The following is an 18,768-nucleotide window of genomic DNA, read 5'->3' as shown; positions in this document are numbered from 1 at the left end:
TTTTCTTTTCTTTGCTGGATTCTAAATCTTCTGCTTTCCTTTTTGAAATGACTAGAAGTTGAATATTACCAAGATGAGATACAGTGATAGCAGCAACCACAGGGGCTTGTTACCAAAAAAATTAAGAATATCCATCAATGAAAAGAATGACGGGTGGTGGGTCCAACCTGTAACAATGTACCCCACCCCCACCACAGCCCTCTATTCAATGTTGTTGTTGTTGTAGGGTTTAACGCCATTTTTCAGCACACGATAGGCTATACAGGCCAGTATTAATGGTGGAGGAAGAACCCGGAAAAACCCCGGAAAGAACCACCAACCCATGAGAAGCTACTGGCAAGCTTTCTCACATACCCACATTGGCTGAATCTGAGAGTCGAACCCACGCAGACAGAGGTGAGATGGCAGTGATCCATAATGGAGACTGCTTTAGAACACTCGGCCACTTGGGGTCCCTCTCTATTCAATGAGGGATACTCTAAATTTTCTTGGTAATAAGCCTCTCTGGCGGCAACTGCTTTGCACAATCCAATATGGCAGTTAAAGACTGGACCAGGCATGGTAGCATCGATTTTGAATGAACAAATCATATTTTAGAACTCTATATCTCTATATACATGCAATACATTTCCTCTCAGACTGAAACTGGATGTCTGTTCCGAATAGAAAATTGCAAGGAAACTTTCAATTTATTTTTTTTTAAATTTAAAAATCCTGATATTTAGCATGCAAAACTTACATCTGAATGCAGGTACAAAAAGGGGAAAATGGGACACTTGGCAGCAATGAATAAAGAATAAAATGCATCTAATGAAATTGTGGGTATTTTTCCTCTTAAAGCCGTGTTGAATTCTGACCTTAGAAACTTATCATCCTACACAAATCTGTTATGGGAGACCACATGTCTTGAGAGACTGTGTTTTGTTGGCAGAAGAGGTGGTCCCTCAAGACATGTTTTACTGTAATTAAAAAAACTAAACTATTTGCCAAAAATAGTTCCCACAACAACTGTTGCAAGTACAAAGATAGCTTTGGCTTAAAAATCTTCTGTTCTCCAAGACATGTGAAGTTCTCAAACCTTGGAAAACTGTTATTCTTACTTAAGTTTAAAGGAAACATTATATATGTTTGACAGCCATGGTGGCTGTTTTTAGCATGCTGTACTCTTTACCAGAAAAGTACAGGTTTGATTCCTGTCCAAACCAAGCCATGTTAACCACTATGGTGTGTCACTGTGCAAGTCATCCAACTCTTATTACCTTTGCATGATATAACCAAACCCATCATCCAAACTTAGTTTTCTTGCAAAGATGGTACCCACTGTGACAGTAGATTTAAAATGTTGATAAAAAAAGCTAACCCACAACTTATGCAATAGCTGCATTCCCAAGAGTGGTTACATGACAACAATTTTTGTTTCACAACCTTTAATTTTCATTGAAAAATACATAATTCATTCAACTTTAATACCATTCATTACAGCATGTTACGAATCCTAAACTTTTGTTTTCGATAAATGATTTCATAATTTTTTCGTCTCCACTAAAAAAAAATTTTTTTTAAAATTCATATGAAATCATGTTAATGCAAAGTTGGCATAAGTTGAAATTGGATAAGTCAGCTGATACCTGTACTATTAAAGACTATTCATGGCAGTAAACACCTATGTATGGAGCATGTTTTGAATCTATCTTTACCTTGAGTCATGTGCTGATTATATAGCCCCAAACAAGTATGCATAAAGCGTTAGATGTAGACTGTGGGAATGTGATATTCTGAAATATGAAAACAAGGGTAACTTCAGGACACAAAATTACACCCCTGGAAGCAGTCAGATTCTGAAAGAATAAATGTATAAGGCAACCAGCCACAGGGATGAAAGTTTAAGAAAAGGTGTCAAATATAAAATGTTATCTGAGCATAATGGCCATTTGTAACAAATAAACCAAAACATCTAAAATAAAGTTGAAATTATAGGATACCCTGAACTTTCTGTTTTGTGATTTCTGCTGGTGACCAGGTTTTTCCAGTTTTCTCTATTGGCTTTCCTGCTGTTTTGGCAAATTTAGCAGTGTTGTCTGCTTTCTTGACTTTCTCTTTCTCTAATTCAGACAATGCCTGTGCATCTGTGTCCTCCTCATCCTTGCAAAAGAACAAATATGACAAGACTCAAACCGATATTAAAATTTACATTCAATTTACATCATGAAAGTTGTTCACAGTCATATAAAAACATACTGTCATTGATATCAATGAAATTACAATGGAAAAGGAGGGTGGGTGTGTTTCATGCACAAAGTTTGCAGATATTGCATTTTTCTTATATACATTTTATTAGGAATTCAAAGTGTGCTTCCCCTCAAGTGCATACAAAGGTGATTTCTCATGGCAGTGTGTAGATTCTACATATTGAGTGGTTCAGATGAGAAACCTTTGTTTCCATTTTTCTATGATTACTTTGTATAAGAACTTAGTTGAGAATACAAATCTGAAAACAAATAACAAAGGAAGAGAAGACTTCATTTTTCTAATACAAATTTATAATTTCTATATTCACCAAATAAATAGTGTTAAAAGCACTACAGAAATTCAGCCTTGGTATAAAAGCAAGAACACCCAGAGGCCCCCTATGCAAATTACTTCCATGATGTCATATATTGTTGTTGTTGCTGTGCCCATGTATTGATGTGCTGTATGGAGGAGCACCAAGTCAGTACACTAGCTGTGTTGGGCAGTATACATTTGACTGCAGGTGTTCTTGTTTCAAGGATTCGCCATATTTGATATCAAAGGATAGTATGGCCTCTTAAGCCCGTAAAGTACGTCTTTATACATTTTTCATTACTGAAGTATCACTAACGTTCATAGGGTACCAATTTTCTGGGATTTCACTGTTTAACAATGAATTTAAAGACTCTACAAAAAATGTGCCACCTATAAGATCAACAAAGCTGTTTCACAAATCAATGTCATTTTTGTAATCTGTAGGTCAAATACCATTTTCTTTACATATGTTTATTTTATTATAGTTCTTTAAAAAAAGAATCATAAAGTATTTTATACTGTTTCAATGCACAAGTATCTATACTGTTTCCAATAGTGTAATTTCAACAAATTGTATTAAATTCATAACATGTTGTGAGACAAGTAAGATAGAGAAAAAGCATAATGTATTTGCATACTATTACATACTAGTGAAAATGATAGAATAATAATAAAAATTTGCATATGAAAACTGTATTTAATATTTATTCAAACTGATTCTTCCTTCAAGTAAAAGTGCTGTTAAAATTTAAATCCTTGTCAAAGCACATCTCATTTTTATGCATGCACGCTAAACCCAATTTACAAGATGACTGTAAAACACTGCCTAAGCGCAATGAAACACTGTGTACATAAGTACCGATATACTGGAGATCTAAGTTGAATTTTACAACACTTAATTAAGCCACTGTATTTTCTCTCATCTGAAAGTCCTGATGGTGCAACATTATGGACAGTGTTTGAAGTTAGAGATTATACACATGTACTTTAAAAATAGCTTAGAGTTGTTGGCTGCACTGACTCCCTTTGATGTTGAGTGTAAGTGATTGATCTTGACATGTGTATTGTGTATATTCATATAGATGGAAATTGTTTTAACCAATGATGAGACTGACATTTTTTCTTGGCAGTTTTGACCTTGTTTGTTCTTCATTTTGGGTACTTGTAGAAGTTAATCCATGATATTAAATATTTACAAATCTTACAGCCAAAAGCACAAAATTTAACTACCCATGAAAATGCATTCTTCTTATCTTTACAAAGATATGAATACTGAGATCCACGAAAATAAATGATACTACAGTACTTTGTTCCATTCAAATGTTCTTAAAACTCAATGTGGGTAGTTACAGTCACTGTCTTTTAAAACAAGAAGAAAGTAAAGTGTGACCATATTTTGTTGTTGTTGTTGTTGTAGGGTTTAACGCCATTTTTCAGCAAAAGATAGGCTATACATGGTGGCCAGTATAACTGGTGGAGGAAGAACCCGAGAAAACCCCCAGAAAGAACCACTGACCCACGAGAAGCTACTGGCAGGCTTTCTCACATATCCACATTGGCCAAATCTGAGACTCTAACCCACGCAGACAGAGGTGAGATGGCAGTTATCCGTAACAGACAGCAATTTAGACCACTCGGCCACTTGGGGCCACCTACCATATTTGGAAAAAATATGGAATCAAATTACTGTTCTTACCCTATTATTAACATGTACCCTCTTCCAGTACAGTTTTCTCTTTATTGTGTTATAAAATATGGTACAATACTATGAACTCCACATCATACATAAGATTTTAAATAGTCCTCGCTGCTGGAACAAGTCGGGCATGACTGACTGGACATTACTAATGAATATGTCTCAATGATCAGTACTTATAGTCAAGGTATGTTGCCATGAACTGAAAAAATAACTTTACAGAAACCATTATTTTTTTATTAGACTTAATGTGAATATGACCTCGGACTTTTAAATCCCAGAATGTAAGGTCAAATGGATATAGTGTAATGCTGCGATAGCACACTCTGTTATAAAATAAATTCGAATAAAACACGATTTTGGATTGGCTCCCAAAATTTCACATACATGTACTTTTCTCATAATAATTTTTTCTTTCTCAAAAATATGAAAAGTAAAGTGTAAAAAGTTTATTAACATTTTGGGGAATAGATCATGTATCCATTCAAATACAAAATTATTTTGGCATGGCTCATGCAATTTCACAAACATGTATATTTCTTGTAAACAGTAAAAGTTTTTCTTCTTAAAAATATAAAATATAACATGTAACATGTTTATTCAGGGATCAAGCTGGTTTGGCCAATGTTGCAAATTACAATTTGTTTTCCTTACTAGCGACACAAGATACCATCCAGTGACTTTTTTTGCACCATTGTTGGTAGTTTAAACTTGTATATAATAATAATAATAATAATAATAAAGAGGACCTTGTATAGTGAATAATAATAGTAATAATAATAATAATAATAATAAAGAGGACTTTGTATAGCACCTAATCTTTAAAGCTCTAAGCACTTTACAACATTAGACAACACATATAACATAAAAAACCCATATATAATGATATTATTACAAAAAACAAACACCATGAAATTAGAAAACATAAAAAAACATGCCGAAAATATTTAAGGTAGGGATCATTATTAGGTCTTTAAGTTTGTTCTTGCAGTCAAAAAGTTTGAGTTTTAAGAGCACTCTTGAATGGGATCAGTGTGTCTTTGTGTCAAAGTTCAGTGGGCAATTCATTCCACATTGCTGGGCCCTGGTATGCAAAAGAATGCTGTCCATATGACTTCGTGTTCGTAGTGGTAATAATGAGTATACGATTGTCAGAAGAGGAGTGTAAGTATCTTGCTGGTGTGTACACATGGGTGAGGATGGATAGGTATGTTGGACTAGAGTCCAACAGTGAAACGTAGCACAGAGAACAAATATTGTGTTTGATTCTGGATCGAATGGATAGCCAGTGTAGGGTACAGAGCAGCGGGGAGGTGTGCTCTGATCATGGTACTCTAAGTATGATCCGAGCAGCTGTGTTTTGAACTTTTTGAAGTTTCTGAAGTAGATATTGAGATGAACCAGACAGAATTGAGTTACAATAGTCCAGTCTTTAAAGTACTAATGAACATACAAGATATTTCTGAATGGAGCTGATGCATCTCAGCTCAAGATATGCAGCCTTGCATACGTCCATGACATGTTGGTGCAACATGAGAGTACTGTAAAGAGTGACACCTAGGTTTCATACTGACTGTGAATTTAATGTTGGTGTTACTGATATTTATTGTTTGAGGTAAAGGATGTGACTGAGAAAGTCTGTGTGTTGTGATCAGAATGGCCTCAGTTTTATCATCATTCATCTGCAGCTTGTTACATGTCATCCATGATTTCACATCAGAAATGCACCTCTTTTCACCTTGGATGGTAGCATCAACTTCAGTTGGGTGGCTAGAGTTGTATATTTGGGTTGTCGTCAGCATAGAACTGGTGAGACACTTGATGATGATCTATGACACTTGACAGCAGCTGAGTGTATAGAATGAAGAGAACAGGTCCAAGAACAGACCCCTGTGGAACACCACAACATATATTAACTGGGCTGGAGTGTATTCCATTTGCAGACAAAATTTGTGTCCTGTTGACCAAGTAGGACCTGAACCACAGTAAGGCTGTATCATGAATGCCAAATACATGCTGGAGATGGTGAAGTAATATATCATGGTCTATTGTGTTAAATGCTGCAGACAAATCAAGGAGGGTGAGGACTGTAATCTTTCCGCTATCCAAAGCAGACAGAATGGCATTAACTACATTTAGAAGAGTAGTTTCAGTACTGTGGCAAGGGCAATATGCAGATTGTACATTGCTAAAGAGACTGTTTGAATTCACATGAGATACAAGCTGGGATAGAACAATCTTTTCTAAGATTTTTTGTATGAATGGGAGATTAGAAACTGGGCGGTAGTTCTTTAAATCTTTATGGTCGAGTGTTGGTTTCTTCAGCAGAGGATTTACAATGGCAGTTTTGAAAAATGATGGGAATTACCCGGATGAGAGAGAGGTATTAATAACATCAGTTAGTGAAGGCAATACTGGATCTAAGCACTCAAGCAGCAGTGATGATGGAATTGAATCAAGTTCACATGACTTTGGTACACTCTTCATCATGATTCTACATACTAAATCCATAAAGACAGGTTAAAATGCTGCTAATGGTTGCCTCTCAAATTCTGTATCCCAAATGTATGGTGACGAGTCAACTGAAATTGTGTTGTCAAGTTTATCTCTAATGGTTTGTGCTTTGTCATGGAACAAATCTGCAAACAGGTCTGGAAGGTCAACTAGAGCGAAGGTAGTTGGAGGTGGTGTACATTTGTTCCTTGACATTAGCTTGTTAGTAATCTCGAAGACCTCTTTGCAGCTGGAACTTTCCCTGATCTTAGTACTGTAGGGGGCTGATTTTGCTGCATGGACTATGTTTGTAACTTTCTTCTTAGTGGCTTCATAGATTTTCTTATGAATATTGAGTCTGGTGGAAAGCCAAAGCCTCTCAGCTTTACGGCGGTCTCTTTTAGCAGTGCGAAGCTGGTCCCTAACACTGCTATACCATGAAGAACACTTTTGAACTGATACTCAGCACTTGGTGGCTGGGGCATGTTTGTCGAGCGATAAACAAAGGCAGTTATCGAAATGTTCTGCTGTAGGATGTAGGCAAGTTGTTAGGTTTGCTTGGATGTCATGCATTAGTTTGGTTCTATTTATCATACGGAGGTTTCTCTTAGTAGCAAATAAAAGTGGAGGGTTAGGGACTGATCTGTGAAGATGGCATATAATGCAGAGGTGATCTGATGCAAGTTCGTGGGATACCAGGAAGGAACGTAGAACCTTGGATTTGGAGTAATGAAATTCAGAGGCACCATGAAAGGGAGCCTCAAACTTTATATAAAATTTACTGGAAGTTATTTATTGTTAGATAAACAAATTCTTTGTTTATACTGACAAACCATCTTAACAGTGCATTGTTATATCATAATCCACTTATTCTGACATCTGGCCTGAGTACTGTATGCTGTGAGATCTTTGCATTTTGTTGTTGACATTTCCGCATTCCTGGTAGTGGAGACAACCAGCTGAGGCACAATTTCATAATGGATTGGAGACAAAATAGTGTTGGACTATCGGCCGCTCGTTAGTAGTTAATGTATTTATTTAGACTGACCTTTGTATGTGGATGGTAAGTAAAATTCCTCTTCTTTTCACTCAGAGAATTAAATCCTTCAGAACACTCACATTTTCTGTAGCAATCCCTGTCAGAAAAGAACACCTGTTGGCTTTTTTCTTCAAAAATGTCTAAGGCATGCATGGAAGGCAGCATCATCCGCTACCAAAAATGTGTACAATAAAAGCAAAAAAAATAAATAAAATAAATTTAAAAACTCAACCAACTTTTCAAGGCAGAAGCTGTAACTGCTACAATCAACCAAATGATGGCTAATTCCTTTTGTTTTTAAAATGTACACAGAAAACATAGTCTCACTGAAACTTCAAAGAAGCTTATTACCTTTGAAGCATTGATCAATCTGCATAAATACTAGCAAATGAAAAAAATTTCAGTCTTAATCAATGTTCTACAATTATTTAATGTTGTTGCCACCATAAGAAATGGACACCTGTTTGGTTCTCCAAAGATGTCCTTTAACACATGCACCCTTCGTCACAGTATACACACTACAATCGTCAATAACAACAAAGAACCTTTCATCGAAGGAAGTCAGTACCAAATTTAAATAAAAGCAATCATCAGATGGATTGCTGAATTTTCCAAAGTGACTGGAACATGCCTACTGTGCCATGATGGTGGCCTATCTGCACACATGACAAAAGTAGTACTTTGGAGAGGCCTGACTGAAATGGGCATTGAGAAAGCAGGACTAATCTGTTGATTGTTAATTTAGGAATTAGTTCTTTCATAAATGGGAATATTATGTGGTCTGCGAAATAATGGAAGACACAGACAGTGAGTAAATAAGCTTTTATTAATATACTGTACATCTGGGAGAGTCATTGCAATTGTACATGATTTTTCATGAAATGAAATTTTTCAATGAAATCAAATTCTAATCAATAAGTTTCAGTGTACCTCATCATGCATGTAATTATCTTAATGTATATTTCACATTCTCAGCACTACTGACAGCCATGATATAAAAGATAAAAAAAGAAACAGGCAATGCTTTTCCACTGCATAAAACATGATGGGGGGGGGGGGTAGGTAGGCGTTGTTGATATTTCATTGTGACTCTAAATTCCTGGTCTGCAGACCTGCCAATCTTAACAAGATCATCTCAGTAAGGCAGTTGATTTTTTCCATAAGTTTGACCAGTTTTCTAGTAAGGTGCAACAAAATAATATGTACTTTGATCGTAAAGTTGGAAAATGTGTATTGAAGATCTGTATTCCAAACCGATACATCAACAGTATAAATTATGTTAATCTGACAAGTTTGTAAAATGCCCATACACCCTTATTTACCTCAAGTACAGTTGCACAAACTTCAATTCCAAACCATATGCAGCTCCATGGTGTATTGCTATCTTTCCAATGGATTAATTTTTGGAATTGTTTTCTTCATTTCACATTAAAACAGCAATTGTATCTCCCGCCACGTGACATACTCAAATCAGTACATGATGTCCAATAAATGTAATTTTGTCTCTTCAATGCCTTTATTCAGAACAATCAGAATATTCCTTTTTATTTTTCTTTACTGATTATTAAAATTTTTTCATGAAATTTATTTTTTTCCTTTAGTCTTTAACATGTATAAGTAGCTGGGTGCTATTTTGAGCAAAATTTTATAATCAATACTCTGATCATGCAGATGCTTCACTTGGAAAAAATTGTGCAGTTTGAGGTATCTGAGGCACTACAGTAAAGTTAGTCTAGAAATTATGGATAATGTATGCAAATCTTTTCTTATTTTCATATCATTATATATGATTTTCTGAGCAAAATGGTACATTAATATTGCAATGAAATTTAAAAATAAATGATGACAAGGCAAATTCGCTTCCTTCCATATATTAAACAATAAGCAAATATTTTAACCTTTGACCTTTGACTTTTATGAACTGCATCTGTTCCACACCTTTTCAAGCTGTAAAATTTATTGTTGACATCTCAGGAATAATTCTGGCTAGTTTCATTTCCTGTCTTTCAGCATAACATTGGTTGCTATGCTAACAAAATATAATGTGCATTTTTAAAACTGCTTGCTTTTCATCATAAGGGGTGGGGGCTGGGCTTGGGTGAGTTGTTATCATTGCAGAGTTTAACGCCATTTTTCAGCACAAGATAGGCTAAACATGGCAGCCAGGATAAATGGTGGACGAAAACCTGGGAAAACTCTGGGAAGAACCATCAACCCACGGGAAGCTACTGGCAAGCTTTCTCACACACCAACATTTGCCAAAAACAAGACTCGAACCCATGCAGACAGAGGTGAGATGGCAGTGATCCATAATGGTGAGCACTTTAGACCACTCAGGGCCCCAGCTTGGGTGAGAATCTAACACTAAATTCTTTTTTTAACTGCTCTATGGGGGTAAATACAGAAGAATTATTTAAAAGGACTGTTTTGATGCTTGCGACTTAAATGTTTCAGCCATACAATCAAAATTAAATAATAATACATGTGTGCTCTTAGAGTGCTCACCAGTTATTATGTACTTTTGAAAGAGTTATGTATTTATGGTGAAGTTGTTTGCATTTGAAACAAGCAGAGTGGAGAGAATGTTGTGATACCTCTTTGCTAATTTGATGTAATGTGACTAACATTTCTTTGGATATTGTACTTGTGGAAACTGTACTTCATCTAAGCACCCTGCTAAATAAAATGACTGCTCTCTAGTGCAAAAAAAAAAATCAGCCTGATTTAGTCAAAAATACACTATCTACAGCAGCTATTAAAATAGGGAAAATGAATTTTGCCAGACTAGACAATACCAGTTTCTGAAAGTGCAATGAATGAATTACCAAATACATAAAATGTAAAATAAGTTAATGGCTCTTTTTTTTAACAACAATTTACATCTGAAGTTAGGGAAGTGAAAAGGACCAAGTGGAGCTAGCAGTTTTTTGAGAGGTGCACATCTGGAGTAAGGCCAAGTTCTATACCCTCTAACCCACATTACACCTATTAATCATACACCAAAATAAAGGGGATTAAGGATTTTTTGAACAATACCTAAGATATACAATGTCTTTTTTAAACAGCCAGTATAACCTGTGAGGAAACCCAGGGATATTCTTTTTCTTTAAAATTCTAATGCAAAATACGAAACTGTAGAAAGCCACTTATCTGACTAATTTCCACTATATCTAATATGAAACCCAGATCCAAATCAACTGGATTTTACTGCAACAACCACATTTCCATAGTTTTTCCTTTAATTCCACAAGTCCGTATTTTAAGCGTCATTTTCATAAGGCAAAATCTTAAGGGATGTAGGTCTGGGTCACCCACAAAAACCAAGAAAACTGGAACCCCACAAATTTTTAAGTGCATTACAGTATACCCATTGTTCAGTTAATGATGTTTGTATATACCTGAACAAATTTGAAAATACTAAATACTGTGACTAATAGCATATGGTTACCTTAGTATTATGATGAGCCACTTGTATTGTCCCACATGAAAGAAATGCCTACTTGAGTGACAGGAGGCAGGATCAATGAAAGCGTTTAGCATTCAGAAATTTGGTGATAACTGGTAAAGAGGTATAGCCATATGAGCTCGGACAGGACTTTTAACAAAGGAGAAATAAACGTTTTCAATGTAGGTCATATTAACCCAGTTTTTTGTGTGTAACATATCTTAATTGCAAAATGAACATACTCTGTTAGTCTGGCCAAAATCAGTAAAAAGGAATGGCATCTGAGTCCAGAAACCATTTTTATGACTGTATATGCAACAGTATCAGAGAAACTAAATGCAAAGACAACACTGACAATAAAAGCAATGCTGTTGTAAAAGAGACATTGATGAAAACAAAAAAATATATATTTTGAGGAATAAAAATGTTTTTATGTCTACCTTGACAATCTCCTCCTCCTCATTTTTCAGATCTGTTTCAGAGGTCACTCTCCACTGTGACCTTTTGGGGTCAGGCATGCGTCTTGGTGACTTGGAAGCTGACCTGCTCTTGGTCATCTTTAAAGACTTCTGTTTAGTAACAAGGCCTTCTCGTGCAACTTTGGATGGAGATGTCACCCCATACCCTGAACTCTTGATATTGCTATATTTGTTCTTCAGGGTCTCATTTGCTGAAGAAAACAGACGAAATACAATAAATAAATATATATAAATCTCTTATATACAAATCTAAGTTATAGTTTCAGACAGAAATGAAGACCTGTATTCCTTCTATTATAATTTCAACTAGTAAACAAGATCAGAAGCTAACCAATCAAGAATTAGGTCAAGATGGCACTTTCAAGAACTCATGTCCTAATCAAATTACATATTTACGTTAAGAATAGTGCAACTCAAACTTGGAACTTTATGGATGAATCTATGTAACTGACACATAACTCATATTACAGTGCAACCTTATGATTGATAAGAAATTTAGTTTTAAAATATTAACTAAATAACCCTTCCAAACCTATAATCATGAATGATAATACATATAATATAGATACACATAAAATCTCCCCTCAGAAAGAAAAAGAAAGATTCATACAATAAAACTTTCTTTTGCATATGCCAAATATACATACAATTAATATTACATAGGATTATATTTCATGAAAGATACAGCATATATGCAGAATAATGCAATACTTCTGTATATTTGAAATCTTCTTTTCCCTTGATGTATCAAACATCAATGTTGTCTGCCTGCAACATCATTCTCCCTCTTACCAATCTCTGATTCTTGATTGTCATTATATTATCAAAAGTATAGTGGTTTGATCACTGAAAACAACAATCAGAGAAGCTGAATTAACATACACTTCAAAGTGTAGCAAGGTCAATATTAAAGTCTTCTCAATCATATAATAATGTCTCAGGAGCTTGCACAAGTTTGCTGAATAACAGTACACTGGATGATTCACACCACTGTTACCTTCTTGTATCAATACTCCAACAACCTTTACATCACTTGCATCTACAGACATTTTAAACGACTGATTGAAATCTGTATCTGAAAGAACTGGTGTACTTTTGACAATGGCCTTTAACGCATCAAAATCCACCTGATATTTTTCAGATCAACGATGCATGGTTTTCTTACTTAAAAAACTGGTCAGGGATGCAGCTATTATGAAAAATTATAGCAAAATTTTAGATAATATACAGCCATAAACAAAAATCGCATCAGTTGCATCTCGATTTCCATTACTGGACGTTATCATCTTCATCAAAAGTTGGAAAGTACAAGGGGAACCTTTCATCCCAAATGACATAAATTTATGTTGGCAAAGTCCATCTGGAGTTACCAATGCTGAAATTTCCTTTGCTTTTTCATTAGGTGGAATTTCTGAAAATCCCTTTGATAGATCATACTTCCAATTCTGTCAATACAATCATCAATTCTAGGATTTGGAAATGAACCTGTAGTGGTGATACTGCTTACTTTCCTATAATCAGTACATCTACATAAAGTATTATCTGGTTTCAGCACTAGAATAGATGGTGAACTCTAGTTACATTTACTTGCTTTGAGTTAGTCATTCTCCAGCAAATACTGAATTTGTTTTCAAACAGTCTTGTTTGATAGGTTTCATCCTGCAATGATAGTGTTTCACACACAGAGACTCTGCAATTTCAACATCATGACAGATTTTATTAGCTCAAGTTGGAACTTATAGAAACAAGTGTTCATATTCACTTAATAGCTGTTTTAATTCACTCTACCCTTATGGCATCAAATGCAAAAGTTTCTAGTCCAGATTTTCCATTATTTCTGAATTTCAAAGACTGGTTACACCAAAGTCACTATAGTCCAATTTCAAATTTTCGTTTAAACCATCACTGTGTGGAACAGGTACAATTAAATTGATAGAATAATTTACAGGGCTATCTCTATTAAATTAAATATACTCCTTTAACATATTTATGTGACAAAATTGTTTCTGCCTTTCCTTCTCAGTAGTATTTATAATATGATTTAAATCACTTTACTTTCTTTTCAGTGCTAGAAGGACCATAATACATAGCCTGAAGAGGATTTTGAGGAATGGGTAATATAGCTAGAACTCTTTCACCTGGCCAAAAACTCATATCCTTTGCATCTATATCATATCTAAATTTCATTCTTAATGGATTGAAGATTAGTTACTGCTACTTCACAAACCTTTGATAATCTGCATTTGAAATCAGAGACAAGGTCAAGAAGATTAATTTCTTTCTCTTTTAAAAACTTCATTGGTACACAGTCAGTATGTCCAAAAACTAGTTCAAAGGACTAAAAACTAAAGACTCTTGAATGGATACCCTAATAACAAACAACAAAAACAAAATTCCTCGTCCACATCTTTTTCCTGTTTCAAAGCAATATGAACTAGTATCATGAACTCTTTACAAAGCACCTTGACTCTCTGAGTGATAAGCAGAAGGTTTAAACGTTGGATGCCTAATTTATCCATAATTTGCTGGAAAATTCCAGACGTAAATTTGACCCTTGATAAGACTGGGCACAATTGGGAAGGCCAAAAAGTGTGAAAAACTTTAACAAAGCTTTTCCTCTGGTCATAGCTTTTATAGTCCTTAAAGCCTCAGGAAATCTTGTGGATGAACATCAACAAGTATTGGTTGCCTGACTTAGTTTTAGGTAAGGGACCCAACAAGGTCTACCATTATTCTGCTAAATGGTTAATCAAATGCAGGAATAGTGTGCATATTAGCCTTAGGTATATTCTGATTGGGTTTTCCTACAATTTGACAAGTGTGACAAGATCCACAGTATTTAGAAATGACAGTTTTAATTTTTAGTCAATAAAGATTATTTAAGATCTTGTGATAAGTCTTACTGCCTCCTAAATGACCAGAGAACAGTTTCAAGAGCTACTCTAGGAATATCATATTGATATGACTTAGGAACAACAATCTGATGTCTTATTGACCACTCATCCCCCGTGGGGACCTCAGGTGGCCCCCATTTCCTCATAAAGACCCCATTTCCTCATAAGGACCCCATTTTTCAGTTGACACATGTGTGGCATGACACCCCAGTGCTATACATCGCTATACACTGCCACACGGCACACATCATAGCAATATGACTGAAAATTGTTAAAGCTACATTAAAAATCCAAATCACACAAACACACACTTGTCTGGCATCCAATTTGCTAATAGCCTTCTGAAACAAACAGGAGATCTTAGGATACAGCTCCTGTGAGACAGCTAGTGATTGTCTTTTATGACCTTGATTAGAATTAAGAGAATGAGTAGAAAAAAAGTATCAATGTGATCAATACCACTTGAATGATCCATACTAGGTGGAACATTTATGTTGTTAAAAGACTGACCAATAAATGTGACAACTAAAGGAGTAACTTCCTGATCAACATTATTATCAAGAGCTTTCTTCGCCATAGCTGTAGTAACTGCACAAGCAGGACAAAAACCAAGAATTTCAAAATCAATAGGATCAAGTCTTTGATCCATACAAGCTTTGTCAGTTACAAATGGATTAACCACAACCTTATCTCCAGTTAGGTCATTACCTAGTAACAAATGAACACCCTCAAGATTCAGGGAAGTCACCACTCCTATTATCACAGGTCCTGAGACTAAGTCTGATGATGAATTAACACTGTGGAGAGAAACATTAACAAAGTCGCATTCTACTCCCTGAAAAACACTTTCACTAGAAGACTTCTCAGAAAAAGGCAAAGTACTTGACAATAAAAGACTATGAAAATCTCCTGTGTCTCTTATCTTAATAGGAACAGGTTTGGCAGAACTGCCAGCAAGTGATAAAGAACATTTCAATATGAACGGTTCATACTTCTCCATAACAACAACATGCTGGAGTTTGCTGGACCCAACAAATGTATTTCTTTCAATACAAGACTGTGAGCTTGACCTCTTAGAAACAAGAGCACTGGAACAGCTCTGTCTATACTCTGTTGCCTAAATTTCAAGTTGCAACAATCAGAAACAATTTGCCCTTTCTTCTGACAATAAGTACACATATGAAGAGATAAGGATTTCTGACCAGTCTTATCAGACATTTAATTCTAAACAGTTGTACCTGTTTGAGATTTGGAAGTACTCACTTCTTAGCAAAATCCTGCTAAGAGGAAGATTTACTGACATTAGTTGTGCTAGCTGCATACTCTACAGCCTTTTCCCATCAAGGTAGGTTTTGACGGCACTAAGGACTCAATTCTTTAACTCTTCAAGCCATATGAGTTGTCTGAGGTTATCATAATCTTTGTCAACCTTCTTCGCTGTACGTCATCTGTTAAGTCTTTTTCATTCTTTTCCCATGAAAATTCAATATGAATCTGAGCAGAATCTGTTCTATAATTCCTAAGCCATTGATAATATGCATCAGGCACTAACCCTTTAACCACAAACCCTTCAAGATCCATTCCTTGACCCATAATTAACACTTTGTTCCAATGAGACTCCACCAGATTGGCCAATAAGTACACATTTTGGAGCCCTGAGTGGCCAAGTTGTCTAAAGCGCTCTCCGTTATGGATCACTGCCGTCTCACCACTGTCAACGTGGGTTCGAGTCTTGGATTCAGCCAATGTTGGTATGTGAGAAAGCTTGCCAGTAGCTTCCCGTGGGTTGGTGGTTCTTTCCGCCATGTATAGCCTATCGTATGCTGCAAAATGGCATTAAACCCCAAAACAATAAATACACATTTTAATAACAAAGTCCAATGCTCTCTCAGCCATTTCAAATTTTCTCAAAAACGAAGAAAATAATTATCTACTCCATTTCTTTAAAAGAAGGTAACAACCTAATACTTTTGGTAACATCAAAATCTGAACTTGTGTGTGAAGGGAGATAGTACTCTACCTGCCAGCTCTAATTCCTTTAATTTAAATTGCATTGCTCTCTCTCTCTCTCTCTCTCTTTTCTTTTTGCATTTGCATTTCTCTTTCATCTTTTTACAATTGCATATATCTTGCTTCCTTCTCTATTTGCATCCTGCTGAAGCTGAAGCATTCTTAACTCAACTTCCATCTGTTTTTAACTGCAATTCACTTAACTTCCTCTCAAACAGATGAAGACTTTTTATCCAACCCAAAGCACTTTTATCAAGAATACCCTTTTATCAAGAATACCCTTTTTCACCAAATACTGAATCAAAATAATCTTCATCTCTTGCTTTATTAAAGAAGCCTTCTCTTCAGAAAGACCACACCACCAAGCAACTCATCCTTTTTAAGGAATCAAATTCCCCCCAGGTAGGTACTGAAACAAAGTTCACTACTTTAGATGTCGTGGTGAAAGCTTGTTGTTTCCACTATACTTTTTACAAATATGGGAAATTAAAATACCAGAGACACAGACAATTTAAAACTAATGTGAAATTTATATTTAAAAAACAACTACAATTTCTCTGAAATATTCAAATCTTTGAAATATCAAGCCTCTAAAATATTTTTATCAATTCAAATCTCTCAAATATTATAAAGAATGTTTACTTCAACAACAGTGCAACTAAACCTTGGTACATAATGAATGTGTCTATGCATTTGATACATAACTCATCTACAGTGGGAATTTAGGATTTATAAGAAATATAGTATTTAATATATTATTAACTAAATAACCTTACAAACCTTCAATCATGAATGACAACACACATAAAACTGATATACATAACAAAGTACAGTCAGTGAACTACAATCAGGAACACAATACACTAGCACAACTGTAGCATGGTCAACATAATTGGTGTGTACTGCGCTTATCATTGGCAATTATAATTTTAGCCATTCTTTTAAAATGAAAATAACTTTTTCTACTCGGACTCACCTGGATGGATATCAGGCTTCCTTGGCGATGTTGAACGAGACCGAGGTGACAATGACTGTTGTACTTTGGAGTCTCTTGATCGTCGTGACCGAAAGTGCTGTCCCTTGGCATCTTTGGACTTTTCTGATTTATCAGTCTTTTCTTTATGAGACTTTTCAGCTCTCAATGTGTTCTTTTTTCCCTTGTTTTTCTCTGTTACAGACTGAAAATTACATTGATCTATCAAATATTTATTGCAAAATGTACTAAACAAGAGACCCAAATGGGCCCAAATATTACTCACCTGACTAATGCAAGTTAACAGCTAACCATGTCTGTGACTAAGCAGGCTTATGTAGTATTGTAGGAACACAACTGATGTAAACTATCTCATGTTATATCATGTTAATTTCACCTAATTTATTACTTCCAATAAAGATCCTTTCTAAAGATAAAGGCAAAATTAATATAAACATTCTCTCACTCATAATATTTATACAAGATCCAAATGATATCAACCCAGTTGTGGAGTTTTGCAAACATTGGATGAGAAGTGTAGTTTCTAGATCTAGAGAGATAACCAGCTCAAACAATCAGATGTAAGGTCATCATTATTTTGTGCAGATCTCAATACAAGACCTTTCCTGAAACATCGTAATATAGGATTAGGATAGAGCTAAATCTGACTGGAATAACAAGCATAACTAATCAGATATAAGATTACCTCATTAATATGAACAGATCTTGCTCATACTTTCATTTATGCAACATCTTAAATATATACGACTCTTTAACAAGTTTGGTCAATATCTGATCAGAAAAATTGTTGTTAGATTGTTGGACAAGTTCATTCCATGCAATGCAAGGTCACATCAAATGATATGAATGCATTTCACTCATCCTCCTCCTCAACCAAGATTTGATGACATGGCCTACCTACCAAGTTTAATCATTTGAATAATGCAGTCTTTAGAGTGGCAACAAAATTCAGAATATAAGAGGCAAGATCACCTAAACATATGCATTGGTCTCACTCATAATAAATACAAGAGAAACTCGTTAATTTTAATTTTAGCCAAATAGGACTCTTCAAAAATACTTATGTGAAAAATCATATAAACTGTATTTCCCATCAGCAAAGGGCACATTAAAAGCAATGAACAAATGTGTTTACATGTCAAATTCTTTGGCTGTGTCACCTTATGAGAGTATT

The 18,768-nt window shown here is 35.2% G+C and overlaps 1 protein-coding gene across 1 annotated transcript in view; it reads right to left on the bottom strand.

Annotated features, from left to right (window-relative positions):
• LOC149796463 (centrosomal protein of 162 kDa-like) overlaps window positions 1–18,768 on the bottom strand; it is a 132,314-nt gene that overhangs the window by 52,260 nt on the left and 61,286 nt on the right. The window contains exons 15-17 of the mRNA XM_089961168.1: window positions 17,577–17,778; window positions 11,658–11,887; window positions 1,983–2,142 (exon numbers count right to left, since the gene is read on the bottom strand). Of these exons, the coding sequence (XP_089817294.1) occupies window positions 1,983–2,142; window positions 11,658–11,887; window positions 17,577–17,778 (592 nt within the window). The remainder of the gene's footprint in view (window positions 1–1,982; window positions 2,143–11,657; window positions 11,888–17,576; window positions 17,779–18,768) is intronic.

The sequence above is a fragment of the Sinohyriopsis cumingii genome, chromosome 6 (assembly GCF_028554795.1).
Source record: "Sinohyriopsis cumingii isolate HCF-2022 chromosome 6, ASM2855479v2, whole genome shotgun sequence".
Lineage (NCBI taxonomy): Eukaryota > Metazoa > Mollusca > Bivalvia > Unionida > Unionidae > Sinohyriopsis > Sinohyriopsis cumingii.
The sequence above is the reverse complement of the archived record's forward strand: the minus strand, read 5'-3'. Positions and strand labels throughout refer to the sequence as shown.